The sequence below is a fragment of the Barbus barbus genome (assembly GCF_936440315.1).
Source record: "Barbus barbus genome assembly, chromosome: 11".
NCBI classification, from domain to species: Eukaryota; Metazoa; Chordata; class Actinopteri; order Cypriniformes; family Cyprinidae; genus Barbus; species Barbus barbus.
In genome coordinates this window covers 5994911-6022475 of record NC_136739.1, presented here as the reverse complement: position 1 = coordinate 6022475, position 27565 = coordinate 5994911, and the positions used below count along the sequence as shown (strand labels likewise).

At 36.8% G+C, this 27565-nt stretch overlaps 1 protein-coding gene across 9 annotated transcripts in view; it reads right to left on the bottom strand.

The window, feature by feature from the left end:
• LOC306877376 (E3 ubiquitin-protein ligase MYCBP2) overlaps positions 1–27565 on the bottom strand; it is a 107679-nt gene that overhangs the window by 73016 nt on the left and 7098 nt on the right. For all 9 annotated transcript variants that reach the window (XM_079429111.1, XM_079429112.1, XM_079429117.1 and 6 more), the window contains exons 3-15: positions 19424–19639; positions 14535–14688; positions 13743–13939; positions 12308–12550; positions 11819–11890; positions 11520–11616; positions 11120–11193; positions 5895–6033; positions 5711–5787; positions 3092–3296; positions 2834–2998; positions 1234–1392; positions 769–973 (exon numbers count right to left, since the gene is read on the bottom strand). In XM_079429111.1, coding sequence (XP_079285237.1) covers positions 769–973; positions 1234–1392; positions 2834–2998; positions 3092–3296; positions 5711–5787; positions 5895–6033; positions 11120–11193; positions 11520–11616; positions 11819–11890; positions 12308–12550; positions 13743–13939; positions 14535–14688; positions 19424–19639 — 2003 coding nt within the window. The remainder of the gene's footprint in view (positions 1–768; positions 974–1233; positions 1393–2833; positions 2999–3091; positions 3297–5710; positions 5788–5894; positions 6034–11119; positions 11194–11519; positions 11617–11818; positions 11891–12307; positions 12551–13742; positions 13940–14534; positions 14689–19423; positions 19640–27565) is intronic.

The following is a 27565-nucleotide window of genomic DNA, read 5'->3' as shown; positions in this document are numbered from 1 at the left end:
GGAATAGTAACTGATTCAGATCACTTGCTCACCAGTGGATCCTCTGCAGTGAATGTATGCCGTCAGAATGAGAGTACAAACAGCTGATAAAAACATCACAATAATCCACACCACTCCATACCACCAATTAATGACTTGAGAATGAAAAGATTAATGTTTGAAATAAACCCATCATTAGGATGTTTTCATTTTAAACGGTCGCTTCTGGAGAGAACATCAATCCACATCCCATTATAAAACTTCTCCAGTAAAAAAGTCCATCAGCTGTTGCCATCTCACATTAAAATATTTGTTAGGAACTGTTTTTGCTTGTAAACGGTGCTTGATCTGTGCATATTTCTCTCCTGATACAGACAAGACTACTTTTTCACTGGAGAAAGCAATATTATTGATAGAGGACTATATTTTAGCTGGTAGCAATGGGTGGAAGTTAAAAAAAAAATCTTAACACGTTTCTTACAAACATGCAACTTTTCACTTCACAGGATGTAAATCAATGAACTGGAGTTGTGTGACTTGTGAATTATTGTGATGTTTTTATCAGCTGTTTGGACTCTCATTCTGACGGCACCCATTCACTGCAGAGGATCCATTGGTGATGATCCTAAATTTCTCCAAATCTGTTCAGATTAAGAAACAAACTCTTCTACATTTCAGATGGCCTGAGGGTGAGTAAATTACAATTTTTTGTTAAACTATTTCTTAATTTCTCTGGTGCTGTGTGTAATCATCACTCTGTTTGTGTGTGTGTTGTTTGGTTTCTCTCACCCTCCTGGCACTCTGTCAGGTCGGCCGCTGCTCACACAGCTGGATCCGTATCCGGTGCAGTCTCCACACACGGTGCACACCATACACTGGTCCAGCTTCCACTTGTGCATGCCTGGCTGACACATCATAGATTTCTCCTCCTTCTCATCCAGCTCGTCCTCCAAGTCCTCGTCCATTGCGGTGGCCATGTTCTCCACTCCAAACGCTATGGCAGGAAAACATCAACTATCACAAACACCATTTCAAACGCAGCTGACCACACAGTCTGTGAATAATCATAGCATGTCAGAATCAACTGTAATAATAGCCTTTTCCCTTTTATAGTTTTGTGAAAGACGCACCACATAAGATCAGGAAAAATGACTTATCCATCACTCTATTTGGTGTAATTTTATGAAGATGGTGAGGAATATTCCAGGCTTTTGCTAATGTATAATTTTCATGAAAAGTGTGAAAAGCCCTCACCCTTCCCTGCCTGGCTCATGGCTCCAGTGTCTCGACCACACTGGCCCTTGTTGTTCACTCCAAATGTCCACACCTCTCCGCTCTTGGTCAGGACACAGGTGTGAGCTTTTCCCATGGCTAGTTGAGTTACAAAGTGCCCCTTCAGATCTGACACCTGACCTGTGATGATGAGAGGAGGGAAACAAATTAATCATTACAATAACTCTCCCATAATAGTTTAAAATGAAGCAGTTGGCAAGAGAAAAAAATATTTAAATTTCAAAAAGAGTAAGTGAATGACCTAATGATACTTCATTTTGGAATAATCACCAATCACAGCTTATTCATTTTTCAGAACAATTAAGTGCAACGTAAATTTTCAAATGTGCACATTTTATACACATGAAATCCAACTGATTACAATTCTGTACAGTCAGAGATGAGGCAAATTTATCAGTACATTTTGTGTCTGTTATTACAAATACTTGCTGATAAACGTAGGGCCAAATGATTTTGGCGATGTGGAAAACATGGAATCCAGTCATAAAAATGGAATTTACAAGAAAAAAAATAAAAAATGTAGTTTAACTTAGAGACTGTGACATAAATATATTACTAAGCAGAATGTCCTTAAGTACAAATATATAATTATTAAACTTTAAGAAATATCAAATTTTTCTTAATTTTAACAGTATCCTCTGTTGTGCGGCACCTTGTGTCAAAAAATTCAAGGAAATGTTATTTTCATTTGATTTCATTTTCAAAGCTCAATTAAACTGCTATTTGTATTAAATCATAATTCCAGAAAAGAAAATTTTAACAGACAACAATATCTGAAAAGATAAACAATTCATAGGCCTCTATTATTGTAAAAATTGCAATAAATTATTAAATAGGTAAGGTTTTATAAAATCAGTTGATTAAACATGCTTTATGAATATTAACATTTAATTAAACCATTAAAATGGAATTCAGAACAATTTAAACGGAAAACACGAAATTTGGAAAAATAAAACAGAATTTGGGAAAATATCAAACTGATTTCATAATGCCTAAACATGTATTTTTTTGTTGAACTTAATAAATTGATGTTAAATTGTATTTATGGTTTCATGATTTCAAATATTGAGCTTTTTTACACTACAATTTTAATTTAATCATAACAATGAATTCTTGAAAAAATAAAACAAAGTCAGTTTGACATCTAAATATGCATATGAATATGAATATGCAGCAAGAGGTCACTATGCACCAATTGGTGATGACAGTATTTTTATATCCTAAAACTGTTCTTTATTAAAACAAATATGACTCAATGAACTGCAAACTGAGTATCCTGGATGCAGAGCATGAGCTGCAGGAATATTTGCATTATCAGCAAAGTTAAGCTGGCAAGGAACGCATTTTAAGGAAAAAAAAATAAAAACAGTTATGTACTTAGGCTGAACATCCAAATATGGCGTTTTCTAAATATATCCCCCTTTTTGTGAATGTGGAGCATGTACTGGCTCTAAATAATCTCTCCCACAGGAGACAGACATACAGTCTTACAGACAGCATTATGACAGGTCATCATTTCATCCCTGCCATCTTTAACGGGCATCTGGCAGGTGGCACTTACAGGTACTGTCGCTGTAAATGGCATCCTTGCCAAACATGTAGAGCTCTCCATCTTTAGTGACAATGCTGCTACTGCCATTGTTGCAGGCAGTGTATATGGCCATCTTGGTCTCGAGTTTGATCATCTTCTTGGGTTTGTAGGGCTTTGGTTGTCTCCTGCTCTTTGCTAAAAACAGACACCATCACAAGCAGTTGATCTGTGTGCTAAAACATCATTATCACAGATCAAGTATGTACATGATAATAATTTCCGTCATACTTGACTCTCCATCCTCCCCTTTGCTGGCGGAGCCCGTGAAGAAGACGCTCCCATCCTCCGCCACCAGCAGGGCGTGGGAGCCATCATGGCCCACTGAGAACTGCACAATCTTGGGCGACTTCGTTATTGGCAGCTCCACCCACTTCCCAGCCGACGGGCCGCCCTGCTTGATACCGAGGCTCTGATACTTTCCAGTATAGTAGATCTGCATCAGAGGAGAGGAAGACAATCATGTTAACATCTCCCTTGTATTATTAAGTCGGTGCACAATGGCCTCAACAAATAACTCTGTCAGATAAAAGAAATAAACCGCTGAAATGACACGCAAGAACAGTCACACGGACACTAATTAAGGCACTCAAGTAGTGATGGGACAACTATTTTATATATAACTATATATATATATATATATATATATATATATATATATATATATATATATATATAACTATATATATAACTATATATATAACTATATATATAACTATATATATAAAAATAAGTCTATATATACATATAAATAAATATATATATATTTTGTTTTTTTTTATTAATATTATGAACCATTTTTTAATTTTATATTTTTGGTTATTCATTTTAATTTGAAAGTTTTAGTTATTTTGTTGTGTTTTTGTCATTGTTAGTTGCATTTGTTTCTTTTATGCGTGTCAGTTTATGATTTTTTTTTTTTTTTTCAGTTTTATTTTAGTACATAAAGTAAAAAAATTTAAATAAGAAATGAAAATGGTTTTGTTTTATGGTTTTAGTTTCAGATTTAGTCACTACAATAACCCTGAAACACAGATGACAGAAAACACACATCAGCATTTCTGCAGTCCATTAATGCGTGTGTGCAAAAAACTACATGACTTTCTTTATTACAGTCTATGGCGTTTATTAGGAAAGTTGCCCAGTCACGACTCATCCAGGCCTGTTTTAACTGCTGCGCTCACTGGACTGGATAATCTCCAGATAAGGTGAAGAGTGAGTTTAGTCTTACAGAATGATAAACCCACTGCGGCTCTCATATCTCATGAGGCCTGGCACACACACACACACACACCGCACCTCCCTAAAGCACACTCCATCACTACATATCAATAAGACACACCCAGCATCCATATTTAACTTTTTGCCACACCTAACAACGGCAGGTCAACTGAGATAATAACCCAGCTATAAATTATTAACCGATATTATTTAACAAAGCCTCGATATAATTTTTTTAGGCTGAACTGTTTTATGTACTTGCCAAAGTCAATATGTACTTGCATTAATGCTCATTGTGTGTCAGTTTTGGATCCTGGCCATTCCCCTGTATTTGTAGTGCGTTAGGATCACATGTAAATACACACATAAGCTGCGCCCACTTTGGCCTCTCAAAAGCTCCAGCCTCACTGAGTGTCAAAGAGCCTCGGAGCTCAACTGCAAGGGTAGAATAATCAAATCACTTCCAGTTATTTAAGCATGTGTGCGGCTCTACAGGCTGCCCTTCTCCGCTGCCGCCGTCACTTTCACACCAGAGACAGCATCACTGCCATCAGCCCTGCCTGATGTCAACCTCACACACTGCCGAAACAAGCAGGTACACACTCACTCACACAACCTCCATCTGATGTAGATTTATGAGGAGTACAACATAAATGTGCATATTTAATGGGCAGATGATTGTGCACTAGCTGAGGACTACGCTATAGTGCACTTTTATTACTTGTCAACAGACTCAGTTTTTTAATCATACAAAAGCGTTTCTAATACTTCTAGTTTGGATTCATAGTCATTTCATTGTTCAAACAAAAATAAATAAATACAATTTATTTTAAATAAATATACTTTACAAAATATATTAACAATATATGTATACATATATATTTATGAATATCAACATATTTTTTAAAAATACAATCAATGAGAATAGGAGATGCTTAATTGATATGGAAATTAGATCTTAATGCAAAACATTATCATAAACCAGAAGTTGCGACAGAAGCGTTGGTATTAATTCCTAAACATATAGGGGACCTTACCGATTTTTTCTGGGATATTTCCTTCGAAAATTAAATTTAACCACTGTGTCCTCGGCTCAGATGGAGGGAGATTATGGCGACTCTTATGTTCATTAGTGCATCCCAAAACACAACACCGCATCTTCTCACTCAGTGCGGTGTTTATGCTAATATGGCAGAGAGCGTCACAAATGGGCGGGACCTTTTCCCTTCGGTGACGTGAACAGAGGGAGAATCTGAAACGGCTCGTTTGGAGAGACTGTTCGTGATTTATTGATTTTTATAAAAAAATGAGTTGGTGGATTTTTAACATTATAGGCTGGTTGTTTTCACACACTGCGGCCACACAACTGTGTTCAAACAGCTTATAAAAGTGATTTTTGCATAATAGGTTTTAAGTTTCAAAATATATTTTCTTAAAACCCTAACACGTTCTTCAAAGGTTTACTGGCATTCAGCCAATCATGATCTGCTTTGGCTTGACTTCTAAGCTGATGCAGTAAATATGCTAGACAGTAGCACATCCACCACCACATGAAAAGCTCAACACGTATTTCAGGTGCAATTAAACTCGAACGCAGAGACACTGAGGAATATAGAGAGGTATGTCTACCTTCCCAGATGCTGTTTTCATCAAAGCAAACTCTCTGCCAGCTCCAATCAGGGCTGCTTCTTCATCAAACCCTGTGCCTGAGGACATAAACACAAGCCGCAAAAGAGACAACACCAAGTTAGTTCAATTCAACACATACTTCCTCATAAACACTGAAGTGCATGCACTGAAGCGCTGCTCTCACTGATGATATGAAGGTCTTTCTCCAGGTCAAAGAGGGAGATGCCACAGGCATGAAGACACTTCCTGGCCAGTTTGAGCTGCAGTTCCTGCTGTAGAGCCGGGTCTGAGCTGGTGGCGTAAATCCGCACCACAAAGCCATCCTAAAAAAAAAAAAAAAAAAAATACACACACAAATATTAATCTTCTTAAAAACTACATCTGCTTGTCTATGCAAAGTCAATGATTGCATAGGCCGCATAGGGACTTTCAGGAATTCTGCAGCATCACTCTTTTGCTTATGAATACTTTTTTTGAATACATCTTTCTGCTAGTTAGTGAGCTTCATGCACTGGCTGTGACGGATTTGCACATACACAGTCATAATAGTGACATTTTAGTGAAATTTCATGGGCAAAAAAGGTCCATTGTAAATAGTGTAGCGACACATGATGCACTTTTTCTCACATGCCTTGATCAACTTGAACCTGTTGCAAAATATAAATGGGGTCATTTGCTCTCGCATGAAATTACTGATTGCACAGATTCCCACTGAAACTACTGGATTTCGTGTACATGTGACTGTACCTTAACCCAAATTTCTATGTATGAATCAGTCCATGGACGTGGCTGCTTTGGGACATTCTTCAAACCAGTCTGGTGATAATACGATTATTCAAATGTAATATTTTTAATAACCCTCTCATCAATTCCATCTTTTGAACATCCGTGAAACCAAAATTTCCAAGCTTCAAATTTAACAAAAGACACTGTTAAAAACAATCAATATGCATCAAGCTATTTTTTCAAAGTCTTTTATCACGCATTCCATTGACTATATTTGATGAGCTCTATATGGTCTATGTTCATACAGGAATAAAAGCAAAATTAAATGTTCATCATATTTTTTTTAAATCATGTCTCTTCAGAAGATTCATGTGAATTAAACGAAAACCGTTCGATTTAGAGATATTTTTATGGACTTGTGGAGCATCAAATTTTGGTGCAATGGACTTTCAATAGAGACAAATCTCTTTCATTAAAAATATCTTCACTTGTGTTTCAGAGAGAAACAAAGTCTTGTGGGTTTGGAACGACATAAGGGTGAGTAATTGATGACAATTTTTTTAAAGTTACTGGTTTGCAGTAATATGGAGTGGATATTTCACATATTTTCACATTTTGAATTACTAATGTTTTTTGTTTGTTTTTATTACAAACAGGAGCCTAGAGATATCATAGTCTGTTTTTTACTATGATAAATATGCATACTTAAAAGTCCAGTGTGACCGAGTTTTAATACTGAACAGTTAAACTTTCTTCTGATGACAGGGCTCGTTTCAAAGCTCACCAGAATAGTCATAATCTCAGAGGCTTTGACACCATTAGAGGCTGTAGCCTCTCATCTGAGGAAGCACAGTGAGCATGTGAGGGTCAAAGAGAGAATTTAACTGTGTTAGCATTGCACATGGGAGATGTAAAGCAGAAACGCAGCCTCACAAATACTGATCCAGCTTCATCCAGAAACACACACACTTAAGTACAGGGTGTGTGCAACATGGGTGAGACTAGGGTTTGCAGTCTGTGAGTTTGCATAAGTGACTATGTGATAAAAAATGAAAAAGACAACACACTGGAGTCTTTGATTTGCCGCTGTTAACGAGTATGTGAGAGAGCTTTCAAAAACCTCGCTCTTTGCTCCAGGCAAAATCATGATGCTAACAAATATCCATGCCCATCGTCCTTCCTCCGAGATATGTGGCATAACAGTTCATAGCATTAATCCTTACAACCTACACCCCTAACCCCAGCACTCCCTCACTTATCTCTCATTCATGTATGCATAAAGAGATCTTCAAAGGCAAATATGAATTATCACATCCCCTCCCTGTACTGCTGCCCACTCACGATCAGCCAGTGGGTTCAATCCTAAGAGAAATGCCCACGTCCACTGCTGCAGCCCCTCCCCTGCCTACATGGCTATTATGCACACACTCGTATAAAGACACACACACAGCATGGCTGAAATGGGCTGAAACAAAAGAGATCAGGTGCTGCTGACAGCCACAATCACACCACTTGAGAAAAAGGCACTGATCGTGTTTGTATGACACGCAGGGGTAGGAACGGGGAATCTGTTGTCATCTGACGAAGACTGCAGCATGGAGAGAACAGGCTGTTCATTTTGGATTAAACAAACTAAACATTTCTTGGAATTCTTGCACTATTATCCATCTATTCCACTCTCATTGCAGTCCAACAGAACCATCTCAGGGCTCCAGACAAAAAAATCGAGTAAGGAGCCATTGGCTCCTATAAAAGAAAAACTTAGGCGCCAAATTATTTTTTTAGGTGCCACAGAATAAAAGTGGTTTATTTTATTATTATCATTTTATTTTTCCCCCCTATTTTAACATTTAAATCATTTTGTCATGTGTTTATGTCTTATCTTTTCTAGGCTTTATCAGCATTTTAATCCATCTTGTAGATGATCAGGTCGACCGGGGGACTAAGGTTCACTTAAAGTGTGAATTAAATGTCTTTTACAACTTGAAATATACAGTCACAAAGAATTGTTCGTTACACAGAATGTGTACCAATATCATGGACCATAAGCATCACTTGGCAACTGAGTGCAGTGCATCCTATAAATGTTGTCAGGTCTTTCACACATTCAGTCTGTTTTTCTTCATTAGTAAAATGCAATTTTATAGGAGGAGTTGAATCATGTACAACAGAATAAGTAAAAATATTAATATGCAACAGCGCATGAATATAGCAAAACGCTCCTCTTTATAGTTATTTTTCTAGCTGACTGATGAGTTTATGGACACTGAGTGGTTATTCTGAGGTAAATGTATTACAATGCAATGTTTACAAGCTTTATACATTTCCTCAGTTTGAAACAATGAGCTTTTACATAAAACATTTCAGTAAGTTGTACTATAGGCTTTCTTATTGCCTACCTTTTGATCATGTTCATTTCATACTATAGTAGTAAATCGAAATATATAATGGGTTCATATGGGTTCAATACTTGCTGCTTTAACTGAGGTGCTAAAGAGATTGCGCCTGAGCATTAAGTGCGATACTCTCCGCTCGCGCGATCCGGACGCATACACGGACCGTGTGGACGCGGGGTACTGGTGTTTATATTACCCAAAGTGTGCGCTTGTGGTCCGCATTAAAGAGCACCCAAACCGCATCATTTGAATTTCCTAGCATTATAAAGCTGATACTTTGTTTATTAAAAAGTAAGACAGCACAAAGCTTTTTGCGATTACTGGATGGCAAGTGCACTTCAAATAACAGGAAGTCCATGCATTAACAGAACACAGCATATAGACTAAAGATCTCGATAAGAAGATCGACTGGACAAGTGTAAATGCATCTGGTTGTTGAAACCACATATGGTAATTTTACTCCTCCCATAATAGTAAAGTAATAGACGTGTGAGAGCGTTTTATAGGCTATATGGCATGTTATAGTCAGATATGACAGCGCAATGCAACAAGCATCACCGCGGATGAGTCGCGGAGTATTTCTTCAGCAAGCGACGCGCAAACTGAATGAACCTGAAAGTAAGCCGCAGACGCTCAACACACAATCTTCTTCATTAAAAGTAGCGAGACTAGCCTATCTTTCCAGTGCTGATGCCGCGCGTTCTCTTGATATTGAAATTAGCTGATAATTAATAAAATTATCCATTGCTTTCATTGACGTGAACTCCGTTATATTTGCATATGAAGCGGGAATTGAAGAACGGATTTATATTCGTTTTGCGAAGACACATTTATGTGGCCAAGTGTAAATGGGGAAACGTTTTAACAAATCATATAGATATCCGATCAGAGAAAATGCATGAAGTGAGCAGGTGTAAACAGGCCCTTTCAGGTCTCTCTCACTGCGTTCAGCAGACTGTGTGCGGCAGAGACGAGGACTGTTTGAAACTCTTTTCCAGTAAAACTTTGATGCGCATCGTCTTATGTAAGTTTAATACGTGAACATAACAAAAGATGTGAGCGCAAAACAATCGGGAAAAAAGTCCTTTCATGCAAATTATATATAGTCGCCAGTGGCGACCTCAGCAAAAACTTCACTCGCAAATTAATATTTTTAGTCGCAGTTTGGAGCCCTGCATCTAAACACTTGTCTTGGTTGGTAGCATCAGCTGGTCGCAAAGCATTGAAGAATTAACTGTTAAATGACAGTTTTCTAGTAAATACAGTGCCCTCCAGAAGTATTGGAACAGTAAAGACAAAATTGCTTTGTTGACTGTGGAGTTAAGACATTTGCAAATATGATTAAAAGAAGAATATGAGACAAAATTATGCTTGGGATCATTGAAGTTCCCTTTTTTTCTCCACATTTTTGCTTTCCCATCACTTAGATAAAGGTTCATCTTTGTCTCATCAGTCCATAAACACAGTTCCAAAACTCTTCTGGCTCACCTTTGTGCTTTTTTGCAAACTCTAATCTTGCCTTTCTATTTTTGGTGCTGGTCAGAGGTTTGTATCTTGCTGTGTAGCATCTGTAATTCTGTGTCAAAGTCTCCTGAGGACAGTAGATTGTCAGAGCATCACCCCAGCTTTCTGGAAGTTGTTGGTGATTTTACAGACACCTCTTTTAGGGTTCATTTTCACAGCTTTTATGACTTGTCTGTCATCAACTACTGTTGTTTTCTCAGCTGATCAGATCGTTGTTGGTTGCTGGTGTCGCTGGTGGTTTCCAAACTCTTGATTTCTCCATGCCCTTTGTTTTTGCTAGAGCTCTATCTGACTTCCTCTTTTCTTTTAGCATCCAATTTGCTTGCTTTTCTCTCAAAGTCAGCTCTCTCATCTTCATCCTGGTTTGTGTGTGTCATCATTGAATGCAAGATTCAGAATGCAGAAGTAATGGATATAACTGATACGACACATTCCCTGCTTTTAATATCTGAAGAATTAATGCAACAGGACACAGCTGATCACTTAGAAAGACCTGTGAGGCAACTGTTCCATACATATACAAGTATATTTATATTCAATAAATATCTCTCGCTTTGCCTGCCATCTTCAGACAAATTTTTTCACTTGGCACAATGCATTGTGGGATTGCCTTCACCCTTAGGAATTCATACATAGTTGCCTTTTCATTTGTTATAATTATGCAGCCCACATTTTGAAAAAGCCTTTGTGACTACGATGCATCCAAAGACAACTCACTAGGTTTTGGAAAAGAGCGACATTGCCAAAGAATAAAAGCACTTACATCTTTGCAGGCTGCAATCTGGTTGATATATTCTCCATCAGTGAATACGATGTTCTGACCATCTGCTTGTAGACCTGAGAAAGAGAGAGACATTTTAATTTGTAATAGTTGCAGATTACAGCCCAAATTACAGGAACATTACATTGAAGAAAGGCTTGTCATAATCAATACAAGACGTATTATTTTATGTAAACTACTTCATATCACTATATAATGTATTTATTGCTATGTAGATGACAAACTAAAGGCTATTGACAATTCAGGAAAATAAGGGACAAGCCCCTCAATACATCCTGTTTAAATAGGAAACGTGTCAACACAGGGAAGAAAAGTGTGCTGGTCAAGCCATTTATTTGCCCTGCTCTTAGCCATCAATAGCACATAAGAGGGGTGTTTGTACCCGGCATTGTGATGGTGCCCTCCTGCTCCAGAGTCTCTGGGTTGATCTTAATGGCTGTCATGCTGTGACTGTTCATGTCTCGATACAGCAAACAACCCTGTAAAGCAAATCGCCACAGGAAAATTAATTTTGTAAGGCTGTTCAATGAATGACATTTTTGGTTGAAAATATCACGTAATGCTTTATTTATGAGAAAATATCAATAAATCAAGCTCATACTAAGTACTATACATTGGAGTACATTGACGTTATATAAGCAGAAAGACAATCTTGAGAAGCTCATAAAACAAGGTCAATACCTGGGCGAATCCCAGCCATGACCTCTTCTCCTTACGGTTCCTGATACGTGATGTGGAGTTGTACACGTGGCCCTGCAATCGATAGCCTCTTATTAGCACCCACACAAACACAATGATATACAACCTGCTGCATCAGCACAGCAAACCACATCCACGACTTCACAAATCTCAGAACGGTCAAATAAATCTTAAGTTGTATATAAACATTCAAATTGCACATCACCTTTTTAATCATATAGTTATGTTTCTATTGCATATTAATTGTTGAAATAGAAACATTAAAGCAATGGCTGTAATAAAAATATTTTTCGATATATTTATTTATATGAATATTTTTGGAATATTTCTGAAATGCTGGCGCATATCAACTAGTAATTACTAATTCATTACCAATAATTACTGAACTACTTATTTAGTCTAAAAAACGCTGAGTAAAATTAACTTTTAGCATTCTAATTGTGCAATCAGGTAAATAAAGGATGTCCTTACCCGTACGGTGCCGCTGTACCCCGAGCCCACTTTATAGAGGCCATCTTTACAGAGCAGGTACAGGAAGGAACCATCAGTTTGAAGAAGACAGCGTTCATCTTCATCGATGTTCACCTCCTTCAAAACCCATTTGTTCATCAGTGCGGCTCGCTTGATGCCATTCCCAAACCAGTCCTGGATCTGGATCTTTCCCACCAGCACTGCCTGCACACTCCTCTGAAGGGCGTTCAGGATTGTTGGAACCTTTTGTTAAATATAGTCGAGTCAGATAGTTCTTAAAAATATAGTCTTAAACAGTTCTTGAGCATTCTTCCCCTTGAGAAAGCACACAAATACAGAGTTATTTTTCATGTCTTCTTGCACTTAAACGGACAAATTCACAAATATCTGAAAACAGTTTTCATAGTAAATAACAATTTACAACAACGTGTTGGCCCCCTTCCTGATTTTGTATTTTTTTGCATGTTTGTCACACTTTAATGTTTCAGATCATCAAACAAATTTAAATATTAATCAAAGATAACACAAGTAAACACAACACGTTTTTAAATGAAGGGGTTTTTTATGAAGGGAAAACAAAATCCAAACCCACATGGCCCGGTGTGAAAAAGTGTGTGAGAGAGAGAAAAATCTATTATATCATAAAAAAGCTGAAAAATATTGTCCAGCTCTGCAAAGCACTTGATCTGGATATTCATGTCAACATTAGCATGTTTTTCAGTTCCATTCTGAACCACTTCATGTTGGACGTGTGCACTGTGAACTGACAGTGAGCGACGGCTCAGATATAACACTTTACACAAGCTATGCAAGTTACTCATGCTCCAATTAGGTTGTAGTTACCTTGGTAACAACAAATGAACTCCGTGCTTCTCTGATGTCTAAATCAGTGTGTGATACTGACAGAGAGCATTAAAAAACATTTAAATAAGCAAAAAAATGACAGACCTATATCATGCAGATGGTAGAAGACTGAGGAGTAATTGGCTGAGGGACTCTGCGCTGGCAGAGTAACATAATAAAGATGGGAAATCTGAGGGATTTGACATTTTCAGGCAATTCAATTGTTGACCTTCTCATGCATTTGCGGTTCTGGCTATCGCACGCTGAGAGATGAGCGGTAATGTGCTGTCATCCTGACTTTAGATGAAAAGCAGCATTTTATGCACTCTAAAATCTCAACCTCACTTACCAAGCAAGTAATTCACTAAACTGTTCAAAATCAGACTAAGTACTCAAATTTCTAAAGTTTGGATTCTTTAGAAGGAGATGCAGAGCGGGAAGTTTTACACCGTCAGAAATAGCACAAATCTGACAGACTACCACATTTTCATTTTTTCATATCCATTTAATAACACCTATCTAGAAACCGTTCAGTGGCATCAGTGGAAGGACTATCTTCCTCAAAACATGCAATCTCAAAACACTGACTCACCTGGATGGTCTGGCATGCATGACTGCCATTGTTGGTGAGGATGGCAGACACAGCCTGGAGGATTTTGCCAGTGTCTCCCCAGGCCACCACCAGGCTGAAGAGGCAGGCACAGGACAACGCTGTGAGGGTCTGACCGGTGGGGTCGTTCATCCCTGTGCTCCGCACGGTGGTCTCCAGCAGAAGATGAAAGAGAGACTCTGCAGGGCCAACAGTGGTGTCATGATTTAACTATACAGACTAATGGTGCGTTCACACCAGACACGAATGAAGCGTTAAGCGCGAGTGATTTACATATTAAGTCAATGAAAAGATTCGCGCAATTGAACGTTTCGGGCGTTTGACGCACATAACGCGTGATTCGCAAGTTGAAAAATCTGAACTTTGGCGGATATTCGCGCTGCGTTAACCAATCAGGAGCTTGCTCTAGTAGTGTTGTGATTACGATGTAGCGAGCGGAGGGAGAAATCCGAAACAACAATGGAGGACAAAAAAAATCGTCGCTGTTATATCCTATTGCAAATACACTCACAATAGAATAGTTATGTCAGCCATTTCGCAACGAGACTGGAGCCGCCTGGTGCGAATTCGCATCTGTTGTGAAGTGAATTTAATGCTTGAATGAAGCAAATTTCACACGCGAATGAAGCGAATTTCACACGCGAATGAAGCGAGTAAACTAAAATGTTCAAACGTCCAACTACGCGCGAATAGCGCGATTTATTTGCGCAAGTCGCGTCTGGTGTGAACGCACTGTAAGTCATCACTTTATTTGAACTGGAGGAGGTATCTCACCCAGCACATCTGGAGGTTCAGTCTGAAAGCTCTCCGGCTGTTGTCCCTGAAGCATATCTAAAAGGGCCTGAAGGCTCCGTAAGCACAGTGACGGGTGTGAGAAACGAGTCTCTTTGATGAGCTCAAACACTCCACACAGCCCAATACCAATGATCTGAGGAACAGAGGAACATAGCTGTGAAGTAACATTCATCCACAATAGAGATCCACCAAAATTACATTTTAATGGCCAATGCCAATATCTAGAGCAGGGGTGCCCAACCCTGTTCCTGGCGATCGACTGTCCTGCAAAGTTCAGCTGCAACTCTAATCAAACACACCTGAAGCAACTAATTAAGGTCTTCAGGATCGAGTGAAAATTAAAGGCAGGTGTGTTTGATTAGAGTTGCAGCTGAACTTTGCAGGACAGTCGATCTCCAGGAACAGGGTTGGGCACCCCTGATCCAGACCCAATGACTGATAAAGGCAAATTAATCATAAAAAATGTATATTAAAATGCAAAAACAACAACAATTTTCAAGATTTACTCAAATGTATTCACAAAAACAAACAACAATTAGCAGAAACTGGACTGACTGAATTGACTTCTTTGTTTCTTAAAGCTTTTTCTCAGACATTTTCTTTGACATTTGAAAACAATGATTCAATACAGAGCCAAGAATCAAACAAACCAACTCAAGAGTTGGATCACACATTACAAACATTTATTTGAACTGCAGAGTCAGATTTCTGCTGCCATAGTAACAGCGCCTACTCTGATTGGTGGATATGTCTTTAGGATTGTGGGTAATGTAATTCCAGCACAAACAAAAATAAAAATCATCATGTGGCTTATTCAGAATAAAACCACCATCATGCAACAGAAATGCCATATCTGAATTCAGTGAGTGTGGAAAAATCTATCACTATAGCAACTGAGTTGTGCCGAGAACAGTATGGCTTACTTTGACCGAAAAAGAATAAAAAAACGAGGAGCGAATGTGTTTGTTAATACAGGCATGCGGTGTTGCCGTTTCACCTAATGGGTTCATGTGAGCACCAGCATGTAGAACATTCAGGTCCTATGAGCATGTAAGTTAGTTTGACTATGCCTCTTTTATCTAAATGTTGTTAAGATACAGATCTTGCTGTGTAGCAGTCCTCAGTGACCTCATTACAGCCGTGATCATCAGAGATATTTTAATGAAGGAATCTTTGGGAAGTTTCTTTGTGGAAAGTGCTTCCTTCTTGTTATAAGACACTGTGTAGGGCTATGATAACAGACCTGGTTCATCTTTCAAGGTCATCATCTAAAACAGGAATTTGTCCATAGGACGTCCGAGAGAGATAACAAATGATCCTGCGTAAAGTCCCTCAAGATTCAGACTTCAGAAATGATATAACAGATGCTCAACTATCAATAAAGAGCCTGTCCTTGAATAAATATAAAAGCATCTTCAATAGTGAATCATAACAGCCTGGCACAATTTACACATCTTAAAATAATAGCCATCAGGGTATAACACGGGACCAATCTGCTTATTCATGTCTAGATTCTGATCTTAGGTCATCGACTTTTTGCTATCCATTAAAACAAGTCTTTATTTTTCATCAAAGCTTGTGAGACTTCAATCAATGTAATTTCGGACTAGATAGTAATATGATAACCTGTAGTTAAGCTAAACATTCACAGATTTTTGTTGAATAAAAATGGTATGTTGATTTAAAACAATTTTTGCAGTGCAGAATTAGTTGATTATATTGTTAGAACCATGTTTTTAATAGTTAAAAGTGCTAAGTACTGTCAATTAAATCGCTAGGAAACTAGAAACGTTAAGTGGAATCACAACCAGAAACATTCCTTGCCATTTTAATTTAATTTCTAACGCTTCCAATCCCTAAGCACATTCCCTTCTAGGTCGTAGCCTATGCACAAGATCTTTAAAGTGGAGATTGGAATTAATCGGCCAACTATCCACATATGGCTGTGATGTGAAGAGGAAATGTCATATCGATGGTATAACATGGCAGTGCCTCCCTTTGGCCATTCTCGCAATGCAGAGTAAGAAACATGTTCTGCCTCCACTACTCATGATATTGGTTTCAAAACTTGCACATAAAAAAATAATAATAATAAAACATAAAACTTTTTCTGTTTTTACAGGGGGAAAATACAGTAAAAAAAAATAAAAATTTAATATATATATATATATATATATATATATATATATATATATATATATATATATATATATATATATATATATATATATATATATAAATAAAATAACTTCACAGAAACCCTGTAAATTTTATAATTTTAAAATGTTGTGATTTGTGAAAATAAATAAATTAACGAAATAAATAAACAAATAAAGCATTTTAATCCAGTAAATCCAACAGCCCTTTCTGCTGAATCAGCATGACCAAGCACACTAAAGTGCATTTTGTAACTTTAACATATGCTGACAATCACCATAATAACACAGGTGATAAAAAACAAGTCACATGAGGAATCAAAGTTCGTTAGAAGTAGCCTTTCCACAGGCTGAGGTAACAATGACAACAGAAATTAACACAGGGAATTCTGGGAATGTCAATTTACGATTTTTCACTGCAAATTACAAGATGCCTTGTTCCTTTTTGCATTTAACAGTATTTTACTGTAAAATTGTACATAATGTTCTGTTAGTTAGAACCAACTAGCAGGTTTTTACCATAGCATTTTTACAGTCTTTTACCTTTAAAGTTAGAATAATATTTTAAAGTGTATTAAACTGTCAAGCAAGATTAAAGATTCACAAATGAGTATTCAACACTCCAAGAAAGCCAACAAACTGATCCAAAAGGTAGGCAGCAAAATGATGCTGTCTTCTAAAACTGTTTCGACGCTGGACAGGAGTGACGTGACTAATGCCCGATCTATTTCTAACATACTCCAGGCGCTCGCACTACTTCCAACAACAATACAAATTCAAAACTTTCACTTTAATGCCTCCACTGTAGACAGCCTCATGCTGTTGTGGAACAGCAAAGGTCGAACCTGGTGTAAAAACGGCATAAGATACTTCACAGATTAGGCAATCACATTCAGTGCAAAGCCAAGCCATCATTAAAGAGTTAGTTCACCCAAAAATGAAAATGATGAATTCTGAGAGCTCTCTGACCCTCCATTAGGAGTTGCACCGTCTAGTCGACTTTAATGCTCAGCCATGATGCTTTAAACTTGACGTCAACTAGTTGCTGGTCCTATAGAGGGCGCAACAGGATAAGAACTTCCACATTAACGCTCCGTTTCCAAACAGTTAAAATGACAAATAAATGCATACTCCAAAAGCACCTCACAAGACATATGTGATTATATCACTAGATGCTTGAAATTGAATGGGAGAATACACATTTTAAACAGCTTGTTGTACAGGTAAGTTAATTGCGGCTCTAATCTAATGCGCTGCTGCACTGTAACACACACATAAGCTACAGACACTAGCTCGTACATCACGCGCAGATCGCGAGCACACAGAAACATTCAGCGTTCAACTAAATCTCACAGCTTCACTACTAGTAGAGAGAATTTTTACTGTGCTACTTTATCTGTTTCTGATTTAGAACGAGCAGAAATCTGTGAGAAATAGAACAACCCAAAGACAAAGAACTGACAGCCATGGAGCAATAGTACTGTGGGCAGCGCTGTGTCAAATGCCATTGTTGTACACAAGGTGTTTGAGTCTCAGCTCCAGGTTCAGGCTTATTTGTACGATAAATGGAAATGAAATCGAAATCGCGATTAGACAAAAGCTGCGATTGTCATGCGTATCTTTCAGCGAAGCACGGTTCTGTGATCAGTAGTAAATCTCCATCCGAAGGCCAGAAAGCACTCTTGTGCAGAAAGTCCAAATACGCCCCACAGAAGAAACCCAGGAAATGCCTACAGCGGTTTCTGAAGAAACAGAAGATTTAAACGTGACTAATAAACACATGACTACGACAATATATGGTTTATCTGAGTTTGTCTTCTTATAATTTTCATAATAATAAAATATGCTAATCGACATAGCCTTTATCACTGCTTAGAATACTATATGTTGCGTGCCTCATTCTGTGTAAGAAGCCACATCATCTCACACTCGGCTGACGTTATGAAGTGAATTTGGAGAAGAAAAAAAAAAAAACTTTTTTGAGTTAATGATCTGTAAGAGAGTGTCTTTATTAGTGCTGTGCATTGACTCGAGTAAATGTTTTGACATTTGGTTATAGAGTGTTTTAATTCTACAATATATGGTGTAAAAACGTCTGAGTGCTGCCCTCTTCAGGTTGAACGGTGGCTACTGGAGTTGAATTTTCCTATTTGGACGTTGCATACCCCTGTGACGTATGATGGCACGCCCCTGCATGAGCTCACCACGTCCCCTCTGTCTCCACCCACTTTTCCAGCATTTTTCAAATATTGCCAGTGGGTGGAGTTAGGCTCTAACCAGGGGTTTAGTTACCCTTTAAATGTGGTATTTTCACGTGCTTTCAGATGGAGCAGCATTTAGTCCATGTGACGTCAGTGGTTCAGTGACAAAGAAAACAATAATAACAATTTATTATTGCTAACTTAACTTAATTTGTGTTCCGAAGATGAACAAAGGTCTTCCAGGCATGGAACAACATGAGGGTGAGTAATTAATGACAGAATTGACATTTTTGGGTGAACTAACCCTTTAATTAATCCAATGCTGATGTTTTCGGTATCATGATCTCAAATATTATTAAAAACACTGCAGTAATATTCTCATAATACACCACTGCAGTTATCAAAAGAGAAATAATAAAAACAAGAAAAAAATGGATATACAATGAATCAGAAATTAAATAACTTAATCACATGACTGGGCTTCATATATGCATTAATGTCGTCGACTGACCTTGGGCAGTTTGACGGTGGGTTCGCGGTACTCCTCCTCCTCCTCACTGTCTGAGTCGCCGCTCTGCACAGAACTGCGGGAGGCCAGGGCCAACGCAGCCTCCTTCTGCTGCCAGTCCAGCACGCAGTGCCGTACATTGCAGTAAACGTTGAACGCAGAGGGGTTGCTGTGGAGTTTGATGTCAGGCACTGGAAAGGGCCCATCCAGAGTCTCTGTCTGCAAGATGAAAAAAAGACGTACAGCATTAGGAGTGATACACAGGGAAAGAGGCAGGAAGAAAGACACTGATAAGAGACAGTAGGTTATGATGCGTGTAGTACTACAGGGTTTGGGAAACACTGTACTTCCTCGATTTTTCAAAGGCAAATACAGGTGTTACTGTTTGTAGTTCTACATACATGCAAAATAAAAAATAGAAACACATTCATTATCATTGGTCATTATCATTATCACATTTATTTATAATGTGAATATATTTTAAAAGATTAAATTGTTTAAGTTTTATGCCCTCAGATGATTAAAACTGTAAAATTGTACATTTGTATCAAATCAAATCCAGAAAACATAACTCAAATTCTGAAAAAATAAATTTCACAAAAGATTTCACAGGGCTTTATTCATTATTCTTCACTATTACAGCAAAAAATATATAAATATACATTTTAATTTTATTTTAATTTCATGATTATTAAAGTTAAATTAAACCTTTAAACAATCCAGACTAATAATGCTAATAATTACTAATTAATAATAATGAAAAAAACATTAATAATAATAAAAAAAATTTGTTAAAAAACAAACATTTATTAATTTTTTAAATGTAATCATTAAGAGAGTATCCAGAAAAAAAAATTACCTGAAAAAAAAAAAAAAAAAAAAAAAAAAAACAGGATCCAGAAAGATAAAAACTGGAAAAAATATATATATTTGGGGGGGGGGGGAATAAAATGCTACTTTGAATAAAAATAAAACTGATTTCATAGGGCCATAATAACAGTAATATTAAGAAAATATGTTTACGCATTTAGGGGTGGGCTGCATGACTAAAAACATTATTTCACAAGTAACTTTACAGTAATGAAAGAAATGTATATTATGTTTATGAAGGCCTATATATTTATTTATTAACTACACATAAAACATTACTCATATATAGCAATATTTAAAATTTAATTACAATAATTTAAATTAAATGTTTTAAATATTTAAAAAAATAAATATAAAAAATATAGAATTTCATTTATAAAAAAATATATAAAATAGTTTTTATATTTTAAAAATATAAACCATTACAGAGATAATAAAAATAGAATTATTATACAAAATAGCATGGACTTAATTCTGATGAGTTACATTGTAATGTCTGTAACCGCACGTCAGTTAAATTTGATTTCAGTGTGTCATTTTGCCATAGACAATATAATTTTGGCTTCAAATTCTGAACAACACCCATTTTGATATGCTTCTTCATATGCCACCTGTAAATAACGCAAAGCAGTCCTACCCACTGATAACTGCATGGATACATCCACAATCACATAAACAGTGTCAAAATGTCAACCGCTGCACAGTATATTCCAGCCCTACAATGTATCTTCAACAATGTAGGCCTATCTGTACAATGTATGTTTCATTGTCCCATTCATCAATCCTTCCCCTGAAAGGCTTAACTCATCCATTTGTCTTCTTATTTGTCTATCAGCCCATAATAAAGGATGATGTAATGCAGGGAAGGTCATTCATTTTTAGGCAGACACCACAGAGAAATCTACCCCCCTGTGTTTGGCACAGCAACATCAGACATCTAAAGTCATAAGGAAGCCACACATCTGAGCCATGCCTAGCAGCTCAGTACACTTCCTGTGATTGGTTATCACTGCCGCAAAGCAAGAATATCTTGGTTAAGGTGTTACCCGACTAACAGACTCCAAAACAGCTTTTGATTTGGGGAGAATGTCTCTTTTGCTTAAACTTCCTTTGTTTCTTATTAAAGCTACAAAAGTAGTCAAGAGCAGTGAGTGATTTTGAATTTGTCTTTTGTTGTTTGATTATTAATATAAAGCACACAGTCGGCAGCAGGAATATAGCCCGCTGTCACTTTAAGAGCCGCACGGATCCAATTTACTGTTACACAAATATTTTCATTCTCAACTCTTTACGTTCTTTTATTACATAACAGATGAGGGTTTACATGAATAATCACTAAGCGCCGCATTTTGACACATTTTTGCAAGTATTTGACCGTTAAGGCGCTAAAAGATGACTTTACATGTCCGTGTTATGTTCTGTCTCTGAGCACATACACAGTAATCTTCCCGAGGAAGCGCTTTTAAAAACAAAAATCTAATCAACTTCCCATTTAATTAATAAATCAAGCACGTCCCATTTTGAAAAAGTCTTGTTACATGATTTTACTGATTTGCACGTGAAATTGGCCTTTTATGGAGGAACAAAAGGAAAGGCTGGAAAGGGGGTGGAATGGGGCGCAATCATCGTTTTATCTCGATTACTGCATTTTCATAATTGTTGGAGGCAATTGTAAAGTTCACTGAAGTAATGTACAGCTTAAATGAGAAAAAGATTTACATTCAGTAAACACAGAAAGTTCTGCCTGCTATTTTTATTGTATTAGTCATTTAGCCTAGATGGAGGAGCCCTAGAAAAACCTCTGCCTCTAATATTCAAAATATAATGAACTGAAATAACTGAAATATATTTTTCAGACATACACTAAATAATGAAAACAGCAGGTTAAGTAAAATAATGAATATACAGTGCATTTCTGGAGTTGTATCTGGAGATCTAGCTGACAAACAAGTTTACGGACACTGAATGGTATTCCTGAGGTAAAATGTAACATTGTGACACTATTTACAAGCTGTTTTATTGACATCTTTACGCGGTTGAAACACTGAATGAGTGATTACAATTCACATGATACATTTCAGTCACTTGAAATGTTTTCAACATACATTCTGATGTCATTTCATGTTTATTTTGTGCTATAACTAGTTGTAAAGAGGAAGAGATGATCGTTCATGTGCCACTTAAACTGAGGTAGCCACAGGGATCTGTTACAATACTTTAAAGAGCACCAAAACAATATTTGAGACTTGTGCTAGCAAAATGAGTCAGAATGCACACAAGCTAACTTTGAGCGACAGGCAAAAAAAAAAAAAGTGAAATGTAGATTTTAGTCGAATTTTTGAAATTTGAGGTTCTCACAAATATGAGTTAACTAAGCCGAAAGTAGTCCCCAGCTATATCATAACTAGTTACCTAGCTGGGGACTACTTTCAGGTGCTCCGTAATATCATTGCCCCTGCTGCACCCATGGTACGACAGCTTTGATTATTACGCCGGAATGAGAGTATGGTTCCTAGCCATATCGGCCTAGAAAACTTTTCATTTTCCGTCAGTCTTAGTACACGATGTAACTACAGAAGACTCAAGTTTTAAATAAAAATATCAAAACTCTTTGGTCATTTTTGAGCGAGATGCTAATGGTCTAATCCGATTCAATGATCTATGCTAAGCTAAGCTAAAAGTGCTACCGCCAGACCCGAAGATCGGCTGAATGGATTCAAAAACGGTAAAACTCAACTGTTTAACTCTTGGGGACTTGGACAATGAGCCTATTTCCAAAAAAAGTGGCGTGCTCCTTTAAGTACATAATGCATTATAACATATACCTGCAGAGGGCACCAACGGCCTGGTGACGTTTCACCTTACAGCGTGATTAAACAATGTTTAAATCCATAAAATTTTAATATTTGGCCACATGCAAACTCAGATACTTTTATTTTGAAATCGTGATGTACAATAAATGGCATATTTATAAATAGGTTGGTGTATTCTCATGTGGTTTATAAATGATTTACATTACAAATCTAGTGAGATAATGAACACTGTTTTCCCAGATGAACTTTAAGCAATTGAAATTCATAGCATATGCAAAGGAAGAGTTTAGCCCCTTTCACACATACAGTCACATACAGTCTTAAGAGATCATATGCAAACAGGACCTTTTCAAAAATACCGGTAAATTTGTTCTGGCAATCATATCGTTCTTATGGAGATGGCATGATTACTCCGAGCTGTTTACAAAGCCCCGCTGCTTTTTAATTAGTTTTAATCTTTGACCACTGCGCCTCGCAGCTTTTTCAATGTGTCGCGCTTCTCCATTCATCAGGGCTGCGACCCTGCAATTGGATATTATGTGCATCTTATGTTTATGAGAGCAAAATAACATTCTGATTGGCTAGTAATGTTAGTTTGGTTGAGAGTGAAAGCTGTGCTCCTCTCATACCATTGGTAGGCGAACTCATGGACTCAAAAGTTTTTTTAAATATAGGATTACTTTTTTCCGCAGCCAAACCCTGGACAACTTTAAGCCCTGTGAAACTTGAAAAAAAAAAAAAAAAAACGGCCTTAGAAAGCAGTCCTGCGAACTGTACTACAAAAAAAACAGTGATCAACAAAGAGGACTTCTGCTGTTTTCTTCCCCAGGCTCCACTGGCATTTCAGTTAATTCGATAATGCATTCAGCCTCATACTGAGAAAGGAACCAATGGACATAAGCACTTGGAAGAACAACCTTTAACAAAACCATGATTGGGCAAGGCAAGGAAAGAAGATCTTCCTTTATACCTGTACAATGAGAGAATACATACAGGCCTAAGATGAGGAACAGATAATATATATATATATATATATATATATATATATATATATATATATATATATATATATGAGCCTGAAACAGGAAGGGGATGTTTCAAATCATCACATCAGCCCGAAGAAAGGAAATGAATGCACGTTGATAAACTGAAACTCCTTATGCTCTTGGTGTACAAACTATGCCATTTCTTTACATTCAATACCAAAAAAAGGGGTTCATAAATTGTTTCAACAAACACAATGCACAGAGATGATCATAAGCACAGCATTTCTAAATTGCAGCTCTGTGGTTTTTAAAAATTCAATATCTTTAGCGCCTACACCGGTTCCTTGTGAGCATATATACTTCAGGGAGGATACTTCAGTGCCTGTGTCAGCAAAGCGGGTGACAATAACGTTGCGCTCTGTGGTAATATCAATCATACACATCACAGACATACAGTGATGTGTAAATTAAACCTGCAATGTATCAGCTATTCCTCTCTGGGGCCAACAATTGGTGTCTTGCTTTAACAAGTGGCAAACCATGGTGCAAGAACTAAATAAAAAGCTGAGGGGCCTGAAGGTTGTATTTAGAATATGAAAGTCAGTTGTCCGCACGTACATGAGTCATACTATATACGATTCACTAGGAATGCAACGATACCACTTTTTCAGAACCGATCTGATCCTGAAAATTCTGAGTATCTGCCGATACCGATAACGATCCAATCCGATACCAGCGCAGTTTTTTTTAAATCGATGTAGAATTTCTATACTTCTGTGTGTTACTCTTTTGTGTGTTAAACACAATCTACTACATATAGATAACGACATTTTAATGAAAAATAACAAATGAAAAAATATATAATCATAATCTATGACAAAAATACTATTATAAACTTGGTTTATAATACGGCAAAAGATACTCTAGAAAAATCATGGGTGCACAATAATTTTATAAAACCTAGTGAAACATTTTTATTTACAATTAAAAGTGAATAAGTGTAGGACTAAATCTGGTGAAATACACATTGCTCTTTGAATTGTTGTAAAATACAGTCATGAAAAAACAAGCAAATACATTTATATATAAATATATAGGCTACTATAAAATTAAAAGACATTTCTTTTAAATCTATATTACAGTAATGAAAGCAGCAACATATGATAGATAGGACAGAACAAGAAAGACTGTTAATAATCTTTCATTGCGCAAAAGTATTATAATATTTAAGGCTCCAATATAGAGCAGCAGAACATCCCGTGCGCAGAATGATGCGCTTGAAGCGACACGGAGCCCTCTGAGTAGGGCTGGGTATCGATTTCGATACTTTTTAGGCACCGACCGAATTGCCTCGATACCACAGAGTATCGAAAAACGTCTTGTCGTTACCAAATTTCGATACCTAAGGGGTTAATCTCATTAACGTCAGTGAGCCAATAAGCCTGCAGCACTAGGTGTGTTTGACTAGAAGTGACGCGGTGCTGATTGATCAGTGTTTGACATCCGCGAGAGCAATTCGAAAGCGTACGGAGCAGTCTGCTCTCTATATCGCACAGTTTCGCTTACTTGACACAGACTGAAGCTCGCGGGACATTTCAGCATCTGCCGTCTCACTAAATGAGGACATAAACACATGAACAACAGCTCCAGAACTGCTCTGAGAGTCACTTCATGAGCATTTTACCATTTGATTTGAGTAAAACTTGCGTCATATCATATACACACAGAACTGTAAAGGTATTCCCGGAAACCCGTCAAAATAAAAGTTCGGTTTTAACTTGGAAGACACTGCGGCAGAAATAAATTAATATTGTTCAGCAGAGTGTACTGCTACTACTAGGCTAATATTAAAATTATTAAAACTATTATTTTTTAATTAAGGATCACACAACATTTCTTCCATGTTTTAATTTTAATAGTAAAATTTTGTTTGCCAAAATAAATAGTTTTATTTTCAATAATTTAAAAGAAAAATGAAATGAATGTTTTATGCCTTCATTTGAAAACCAGATACAGAACACAGAAGTAGTTTTTATGCATTCAAATAATTAGACATACTACATAGAATTTAATAACAATAAAACATATTGTGAAAGAAAATAAAACATCCACTTATGAAAGTGGATAAAGATTTTAAATTTCTTGAAGTCTTTAACAACCTATATTAAATTAATAGAAATGATGATTCTTTCTGAGCTATGCGTTTTAAAATGAGCACGCACGAGTGTAAACTGAAAACTATTTGAGCTTTATTAAAATTATTTGTACTGATTTATTGTGTTGGCTATATTTTGTTCCTTTGTGCAGTGGCTCAGGAGAGTCTTTGAGTCTGTATACAAGCTGAAAAAAATAAAACCAAAGTTTTTTGAGATAATGTATATCTTGTTAAAACTGTTTTCATAAAATTGGTATCGAAAAAAGTATCGTTCAGGAACCGGTATCGAACTCAAGGTATCGGTATCGAACATTTTTGAACGATACCCAGCCCTACCTCTGAGTCCGCATAGAAACGTTCAAAGTACAAAGGGAAGAGATATTGATGCGTAGTGTATTAAATCTGTGCGTATGTTTATTAAGCCTTTTCTTTTAACAGTTTTAAACCTCAGTAACTGTGCGCTCTTGAAGAGAGTTTGACTGTAGTAATCAAACGCGACACGCAGTGGAGGATGACAGACAGCCACGGCGGAGAGAAGAGTTTACCTGAACTTGAATTTAAAGACTTAAATATTCATCTGTACCTCAGATTAAACTATGGAACAGCTTCAGAACACTTGAAATATAGTGCATGAAAACTTTATGGTGCTTTATAATGTTTTTGTGCCTTTCGTGAGGCTCAGCAATAACACAATAGTATACGCACAATATCGGATTTGGATCGGTCTCGTCTGACAGATACCCGATCTGCAGAAAATGACCGTATCGGAGCCGATACCGATCCTGAGTATCGGATCGATGCATCCCTACGATTTACCCAAGTCCCATCACTGTCGCCTGAAAGGTCAGAGGTAGATAATATCAGTTTATCTACAATAATAGAAATCTAGTTTTAAGATAATTACCTGCAAGTATAAATGTTAAAAACTAAATTTCATTATAAGACGACTGTAAAAAATATTTTTTTCAAAGTTTTAAATAAAACAGATAATTGGAGTGTTTTACAAAAAAAATACTTTTAAGTCTTTCTACTTCTAAATGTGTTACTTGCCATTTCTTTGTAATCATTTAAAAATTTACAAGCAATTTCTAAATGAATATTTAGAATTTTTTCCGTGTAATAATGTGATGATTTGATATAAAATTAGGCATCATCATGAAAACCGCAATGATTGTAAAAAGTATTACAACAGCAAAAAACAACTGGTAGGTTTGGTTCATTTCTGTGATTTGAAGTGAAGTGTTTTGATTAATTCAGCAATTCCCAATGTCATTTCCCATTTGCTAAATTGAAAAAAAAGGAAATGCACAAATATCAAATA